We start from the raw sequence: 9,071 nt of genomic DNA on the forward strand, positions 1-9,071 counted from the left end.
CAATAGACAGTACTTATCTTAAAAAGCTAATATCAGTAACAATAGACATGTTAGCAATAGGAAAAAAATAGATAATTTTCAAATTAAAGATAAATAATTTTTTTCTTGAATAATAATCACCATTTCTTTATACAACGGCTAGATTGAAAGTTGCCACCTACCAAAGAAGTAGAAGGTAGTAGGTGAGTGTTAAGAGTGTTTTGTTCGTAGTAATAAATTGTAGTAGAAATCAATAGCATCCAAAAAAAAACTAACTGGAAAAATTAAGTGAGGGGAGAAGAAGCCAAGGATGCAGTGGTTCCAGACTTCCAGTGCAACCTCCCTGAGCTGTGCCGGGAATCGCATTCCCCCCTAAATCGCCTATAAATAGGGGCCCGCCCGCTCCCATCACAATCACCCCTCACTCGCTCAATTCCCATTCCAAGTCCCCCGCTCCCGTATTCCCGACGACGAGCTCAGAGCTCCTCCTCCCCAGCCCCTGCTCGGTGCTCAAAGCAACAGCTGCCGCCTGCCGCCATGTCTGCCGCCAACCAGCTCGCCGCCCTCATCGCCAACATGTTCGCCACGGTAAGGGTCTCCCTCCGCTGCACGACCGCTGGATTCTCGTATTTCGGCGCCACTGGTGTGGAATTCGGGTTGTGGCTGACGGGATTGCGCTTTGTTTTGGTGCTAGGGTTTGCTTGACGATCAGTTCCAGCAGCTCCAAATGCTGCAGGACCCCAGCGCCCCGAACTTCGTCTCTGAGGTCGTCACGCTCTTCTGCCAGGACGGCGAGCGGATCATCGGGGAGCTCGCCAAACAGCTGTATGTGTGGTTCCTCACTCGTTGTTCTGTTTCTGTGATCGGATCGTTGCGTTGTGGGGGGATGGATTGAATCTGATTCCTGCAATTTGCTGTTTCTGTGCCTGTGCAGTGACAAGCCCAGCGTGGATTTTGACAGGGTCGACGCCTTTGTGCATCAGCTCAAAGGAAGTAGTGCTAGGTGATTACCTTGTTCATACCCTGCTCTTGAATTGCATGTGTAATGCTAGTAGGAATGTACTTGTTGTGTTTCCATTTCAGCGTGGGAATGGGGCATGAAATGCCATCAAAATGAGGAGGGGGGATTTAAATTCGTGCAATGATTGATCTGGCTTGCAAAATTAATTCTGTGTGATGATAGGACCGGATCAGTTAAATATCAGTTTTTCACATTCTGTTAGGGAACTGTTGCCATTGGTTCGAATTGTTGTGTTATGCGATGTGGATCTGACACATGTTGTCTTATGAGTGCACCAGTGACACAACTTGAAAAGGAAAACTTCAAATTCCCCTGTTTTAAGTTGCTTTTCGAATCCATTTAGGGAAGGGATTGCCATATATTTTGAGTTGTGTTCCAGATCTGTTTTCGGGAGAGTTTGTCATCTATTTTCTTGTTATTGTGACAAAAAATGTGAAAAACATGCTCCCCACCACACTAATCGAATAACTCAAGTGGCACTAGTGAACCCTCCCCATTTTTAGTGCTTTAGTTTCATGTTGTACTAGATATGGAATTCATGGCCAAGACACAGCAGTAGTTGCTTGTCTGTAATCATCATGGTTTAGGAATTAAGGTAGGGGAAATGGGGGATTGCTTGTCTTGCCTACCTCAAAATGATTTGGTTTTCATGTTATGTTGCCTGCATTACAAATGAATCATTTTATGCATTATATAGTTTTTTCCTTATCTTGGATGCAGATCTGTTTAGGATTTGTGGATATGAAGCACCTATGCTATTACATTTTGAATAATTGTGTTATGAAAACAAATAGAGGATAGAATAATCAAGACTTATCAAGGGTCTCAAATGAAAATGATATGGATCCATCTCTGTTTGTAGAGTTCGAAAGTTTCAGTATTAGATGTGGGGTTTGCTGGAGTTCTAAAATTTTATAAGGCTTGTACTTGGCTGGCTTGTTAACTCAGATATGGATGATCAAATTGTTTAATATGTATTTGATTAGTATGCAGTCTGATGACATCTAAACTTTGGTATTTTCTTTTTCTTCTATTATTGAATTATTTTTGTGGCTCCTTGATTTGTATATTTGTTTATTTCAGTGTTGGGGCTCTGAAGGTTAAGAACACTTGCATTCAGTTCTGCGAATTCTGTCAGCAGAAGAGCAAAGATGGGTTAGTACCTAGTTTTTTATATGTTCATGTACTGCTGTTTTTTGTCATTGTCTTATTGATATTTAGGAGCTCCTAATGTTATTACTGTGAAAACAAAATTTGGTTGCTATGAGCATTTTTTTTTGTTGCATAGTTATCAGCTGTGTGTTCCATTCATGAGTTACCAATGAATATTGTCTGCACAAATCACTGAACTATATCCTTGCCAGGTGCCTGAAGACACTGGAGACAGTGAGGATTAACTTCTATGAGCTGCGTGGCAAGTTTCAGACCATGCTTCAGGTATTACCTTTTGTGATTAAATTCTTCTGAAAATACATTTTTCTGCATGTTCTTATATCAAGATTCTGTATAGAATGTTTAGTCCTTTGTTACTCCTTTCTTTGGCCATTATATCTTTATATTGTGATGATGAATTTTCCTCTTCTTATCCATATATAGGACTGATATATGTGTTCTCTGATGCAGCTGGAGCATCAGGTCAATGGCTTTCCCCCCAACAATTAAACCAGATGGCAGAGTGGAGCTTCATGTTGGGATGACGCATGCACCTTTCAAGTCTCAGAACATTCTGAATGAGCTCCTCAGTTGGCTTCTGGGAAGTCTGTAATAGCTTGTCTGCAGGATTAGTGTTGACACCACCGTAGCAGTAGTCATTGTCGTCGTCTTTGTGTCACCGAAGTAGTCGTAGTAAGTGTCTGTGCTGGGTGAAGGATCTCCTGCAAGCAGTTGCAGGTGATCTGTTTACTCTGTAGTAGTCGCTCCCAATAATCTCTCTCTTAGGAGTCTGCTGGTGGAACCTGGTGGTGAAACAAAATAAAATGCTATGGCTATTGGTTAATAATAATAGGCTGCTGTGTTTGGTAACATGTGCGTGCTGTGTGATGTGCTATGTGAAAGTGAGCCTGTCGTTGGATCATGGTTGTATCATTGCAGATTTTTCAGGTTGGTGGCGCGACTGTCAGGGCATCAGGGGAGGGCAGCAACAGCTAGCAATGAGACTTGGTGATGGCCTGCCCTATCAATGGTTGTTTTGCTTCCCCTTGAGTTGTTTTCCCCTAACATGCTATGCTCTTATCTAGATTCTGTACAGAATGTTTAATCCTTTGTTACTCCTTTCCTGGCCATAATCTTGATATGTTCTTCTGATGCAGCTGGAGCGTCAGATCCAGGGCTTTTCCCCCAAGAAGTAATCCAGATTGGCGGAATTGATGAAGTTGGCTTTTCCCCCAAGAAGTAATCCAGAGTGGTGGAATTGATGGAGCTGCATGTTGGGATGATGCATACAGTACAGCTTTCAGAGTGGAGGAATTAATGGAAACATGCTCCATGAGCTCCTCACTTGGCTTCTAGCCTTGTACCTTCTAGGAAGTCTGTAATAGCTTAGCAGCAAGATTAGCTGTTGACACTTTTTGTGTCACTGTAATAGTCATTGTCCTAAGTGTATGTGGGGTGGAGAAGCAAAGAATCCTATGGTTAATAATACTAAGAGTCCTTTCTTACTTTGGTGTTTCTTTTGACCCCGGCTGAAGTGCGCTGTTTCTTCTTTTTGTTGTGTTGAGCATGTATTCCTTTTTTCTCTCTTTCTTCGTCTAATAAAAATAACAGCAAAGCTCTTGCCATCCTTTCAAAAAAAAAAAAAAAACTAAGAGTCTGCCGTGATGTGCTATGTGAAATTGAGCCTTCTGTTGGTCATAGTTGTATCATTGCAGCGTTTCATTTCACTGATTTCAGGTTGGTGGCGCGGCGGCAGGTGAGGGGGAGGGCAGCCAGCCAGCCACAGCCAGAGGAGGGAGGATGACTGTTGGTGATGACTGATGACCTGCCCAATCTCCAGGTGACTTGTGCCGTGAATCTGCAGTGCTAGGCATTCCATCATACAGGTGATGACGGTTTGGATTCAGCGCATTGAATTCGTGTGAAGATTTCATGAAAAATCCAGATAGGCAGGCCTAGCCATATCAGTGGCAGAGAGTCCTGGGCGTTTGCATTTGCAGTGTCTTCCCGTTCGGCTGCTCAATTCTCAGCTTGTTTCAGCTTAGTTTCAGCTTATTCTCTCTCATAGAATACTATTGAATCATCCGAAATCATCCAAAATCTGGGCAGTTGTAACAGTCCTGGGGATGCCAATGAATCACCGATCCATCATTTGGCAGCATTGCGTCTGCATTGCACTGCTTCCTGCACTGCACTGCACTGAATGGCATTGGCACTGCATTGTGCCTGTCTCTGTCTGCTGTCTGGTACGTTGCCAGCCTTGGCCGCTTGCGTAGGCTATAGCAAGCCTTTGTTCGGTGTTGCGTTACATCTACTCCTCTTTGGGTTTGGGAGCCGTGGGCCAAATCCGTGCGCATTCTCATTTTTGAGTTGGGCTTGTTTGGTTACACTCTAATACAACCCTATTCGTAGGGTTGGGTTAATCTCCCATCTTAATCCCTCTAGACTGAGTTGGATTAGAGTGTAGCCAAACAAGCTTTTCATTGGTCCTAATACTTCTTGGGTAGAAAACCAACCGATGGCCTAAGATTGGGGAGGTTGTTAAAAAGTTGAACCTTGTTATACGACCCAATCCATCACGAATAACTTGGAGTACCAACCTAAGGTGTATAAACTCCTATCTACTTTCTCTTATGGTTAATATAACTATATACATATATAAAAGTTTATTTTTGAGATAATGGAAATAGATCGTGCTTTGTCTCTTGTGTCCAAGAGAATCAAACCACTACTCACTCTGTCTCTAATGACTGCATATTTCTCTTTTCAAGAAATTGAACTTTTTTTACTAAATTTATAAAAATAGTATCATCATCTGTATGTCCTAATATTGCAGACATGGTGTAGAATCTGACCCTAAAATGAATTAGAATACATGACATGACCATTGATAAATCTACAAACCTATCGTACCCATACGAGTTAGAGCAACACGTGCCCAAGCTCAGTACAAACTTTGATTTCCAAACGAATTGAAACATACAACATGATTGCTAAATAAATCTCCAAACCGTAAGTCGCTCAAGTAACAACACGCCACAAGTTGAACCCATTGGGCAAATAGCTGCTCCTAGAGATATTAGGAAAGAGGAGCATTTTCCACTATAACAACATACAACAATACCTTCTTCAATTTCCTCATTAGCTTGAATTCCCCCCATAGATTTTCTAATGTCCACAACGCTTGAAGAAGAACACAATCAACTTTGTGTACAGATTAATGCTTCAACCATACTAGGTGATAGTGAAGTTTGAAACGAATCTAGAATTCTTTCTCCTGTACTAAATGAAGATTCTGAAGCACCATAGAAACAGGAACAACTAAAACATCCTCTGCTAACTTATATAGGGTACTTGTTTGAGTTACAATTCCACCACAATATTAAATCAAAAATCATTTGTAATATTTTCATAAGATATCTAGATAGTTTTGAATTAGTTTCTTTACTCTCAATTTCTTCCAAGTGCATAGAAAACTGAGATGCTAGCAAGATACATGGATTCTCCTCATGCCCATCCACATCAATGAGTAGTGGTGGTTGATTGTATTGCTATGACTAGCCCATGCAGCGGACTCAACATAGCAATCAAATAAATGAAGGAGATCATTCTCTATTTTACCAATAAGCTCCTTTGTCTTTGTTGGACCATAAATCCCCAAGAAAAAAACTAATAAACTTCACCTTGTAACAAGGATCCAAGATGAGCACAATAAATAGTAAGTTGTTTAGGTCCTTCTTGTCCTCCCAATATTTACTAAAATTCCTCTTCATATGTTCAAACATTTCAACTATGAAGAGATCACTATTTCTAGCAAGTTCATCTAACGAGTGCATTAGAACAAACTCATGAAATAATTCAATTGATGTCACATGTGGAGAACCAGAGAGACACACCGACTTTGTAGAATACCTTCAATAAATAAATGGCATGCCTAGCATTACACCAACAATTCTCATTTGGAGGAAGACTGCCCTCAAACTATGTTTTAAAAATATTTGTTCTCCTTATTTAGCCTTACAAAAGCCTTCTCAAATATAATTGCATTATCCAGCATGAGATATGTAGCATTCCAACTTGCATCTTTGTCTAAAGACAAAGAGTATTTTCCTAGAAATCTTTTCCTTCTTTGCACGTTTCTTGAATTGTTGTAGCCTCGCTGAGGAGAATCTCACAAACATGTGACTGCAATTCTAATTCCGTCAGTTGAATCATTGGTAACCTCTAATCCACTTTTACAATCAAATTTACTATGTGTGCACAACATCTCATGTGTATGAATTCATGCCGCAACACTGTCCCCTCCCATGATTTACTCAAATCCTAAATGTAGTTGATTGCACCATCATCGGATCTAGCATTGCCGACTGTGATAGTGAAAATATGATCTACACCCCACTCAGGCAAACATTATATTCTTCATTTTCTACCTAGGATCTTTCCTTTGTTATCGTCAACCAAGAAAAAGTTTATACTCCTTTGTAACTGCCACCTATCATCATTCCAATGGGTTGTGAGAACCATATAGTTGAGGCTTTTATTTGAACTCTAAGTATTTGTCGTGAGGCTAACAAGTTTCTTCTTTAAAAAAGATTTATCTTTGCATTTTTCTCTAGGAAAATATGCATGGCGAAGGATTTATCAAATATTCAAATACACTCCAAATATTCCATCTAGAACCACAGTTGCAAGAGACGTCATGCGTATTTTCCTAGAGGAAAAGGCAAAGATGATTTTTTTGAAGAAGCAATGTGTCAGCCTCTCCACATATACTTGGAGTTCAAATCAAAACCTCAACTATATGGTTCTCACAACCCATTGAATTGATGACGGATGGCAGTTAGAAAGAAGGACGATTGTAAACTTTTCCTTGATTGACGATCACAAAGGACAAGAGAGACCTTAGGTACAAAAATTTAAAAATCTTTGCTTGAGTGGGGTGTAGATCACATTTTCACTATCACAGTCGACAATGCTAGCTCTAATGATGGTGCAATCAACTACATTAAGGATTTGAATAAATCATAGGTTGCGGCATGAATTTATGCACATGAGATGTTGTGCACACAAAGTAAATATGAATGTAAAAAGTGGATTAGAAGTTACCAATGATTCAATTGACAGAATTAAAATTCCAGTCATGTTTGTGAGATACTCCCAGAGAGTCTACAACAATTCAAGAAATGTGCTAAGAAGGAAAAGATTTCCAGGAAAAGACTCTTGTCTTTTGACATAGACACAAGGTGGAATGCTACATCTCTCATGCTGGATAATGCAATTATATTTGAGAATGCTTTTGCAAGACTAAATAAGGAGAACAAACAGTGAAAATATATTTTGAGGGCCATTTTCCTCTAAATGAGAACAATTGGTGTAATGCAAGGCGTGCCATTTATTTATTGAAGGTATTCTACAAAGTCACAATGTGTCGTCAAGTGGATTCTTTCATGAGTTTGTTCTAATGCACTCAAAGTCAGATGAACTTGCTGGAAATAGTGATCCCTCAATAGTTGGAATGTCTGGACGTATGAAGAAGTTTAGTAAACATTTGGAGGACAAGAAGGATCTGAACAAGTTACTATTTATGCGCTCATCTTGGATCCTCGTTACAAGGTGAAGTTTATTAGTTTTTTCCTTCTTGGGGATTTATATGGTCCAAAACAAAGATAGTAGAGCTTATTGGTAAAATAGAAAGTCATCTCTTTCCTTTTATTTGATTGCTATATATGTTGAGTCCGCTGCATGGGCTAGTCATAGCAATTACAATCAACCACCACTACTCATTGACCTGGATATGAGGTGAAATCCCTCTCTTGCTAGCATCTCATTTCTCTATGCACTTGGAAGAAACTGAGAGTAGAGAAAGCAATACATAATTATCTAGATATCTTGTAGAGAACTGTGAAAAGATTACAAATGATTTTGATTTACTATTGTGGTGGATGTGTAACTCAACAAGTACCCCATACTGTTTAAGTTAGGAAAGAATGTTTTAGCAATTCATGTTTGTACGGTTGCTTCAGAATCTTCATTTAGTATAAGAGAGTACTCTAGATTCACTTTGAACTTCACTATCAGCTAGCATGGTTGAAGCTTTAATCTGTACACAAAGCTAGTTGTGTTCTTCATGCATTGTGGACATTAGAAAAGTTGTGGAGGAAATTCAAGCTTATGAGGAAATTGAAGAAGGTATCGATGTATGTTTTTATAGTGGAAAATGCTGGAGCATAGGAGCCATTAAAATGATGCACAATTTATGACCAGAGCGTGATGCACATTGCATGAACTAGAAGCATATGCCACGTGTTGCTGTGGGAATTGGGAATAAATTGTAAAGAAATTAAACTACATACAATTACTTATTTGAAGGGATAAACTATTATAGATTAATGTCATGGTATAGTATTGCTGATGTGGATAAATAAATGCATGTTAGTGATGAAGTGTATTCCTAACGTGTATATATCATAATTGAACTAGTGGGCTATAATTTCTTCTAAGGCCCCGTTTGACAGAGCTTAGCTTCACTAGTGAAGCTATTTTTTTTAGGTTTCAGCTTTACAAGTAGCTTTCTCGGTAAAGCTAAAGTTGTTTTAGAGACTCATTTGGCAAAACAGTTTTGCATGTAGATTTTCTTTAAACATGCTCTCACATAGTCCTACACACGGTCCACAAGTGTGAGGTGAAGCTGTGAAAAACTACTATTTTTCGCTTCATCCCACCTCATTCTCATGTGAGGCATACATGATAAGATAACGTCTAAGAGTCGGTACTTTGGGCACCGATAATATGGCCGCAGCGGAGCGCGCCGTCCCGTCCTAGTCATGACAAGAGCATCCTGAAGTCCAAGCATCAGTGCCGATGGCACCAGCCAACCAACAACAAAAGCTAACCCAATAATGGGTAACCCAAGAGAAGA

The 9,071-nt window shown here is 39.8% G+C and overlaps 1 protein-coding gene across 1 annotated transcript; it reads left to right on the forward strand.

Annotated features, from left to right (window-relative positions):
* The first annotated feature begins 392 nt into the window (after window positions 1-392).
* On the forward strand, window positions 393-3,028 carry LOC136473036 (histidine-containing phosphotransfer protein 1-like). The gene is made up of 6 exons (XM_066470734.1): window positions 393-567; window positions 674-804; window positions 914-982; window positions 2,084-2,155; window positions 2,365-2,437; window positions 2,624-3,028. Exons 1-6 carry the CDS (start codon window positions 517-519, stop codon window positions 2,660-2,662), a joined length of 435 nt encoding a protein of 144 aa, XP_066326831.1. The 5' UTR covers window positions 393-516; the 3' UTR covers window positions 2,663-3,028.
* The last annotated feature ends 6,043 nt before the right edge of the window (window positions 3,029-9,071 follow it).

Source organism: Miscanthus floridulus, chromosome 8, assembly GCF_019320115.1.
Source record: "Miscanthus floridulus cultivar M001 chromosome 8, ASM1932011v1, whole genome shotgun sequence".
Classification (NCBI taxonomy): domain Eukaryota; kingdom Viridiplantae; phylum Streptophyta; class Magnoliopsida; order Poales; family Poaceae; genus Miscanthus; species Miscanthus floridulus.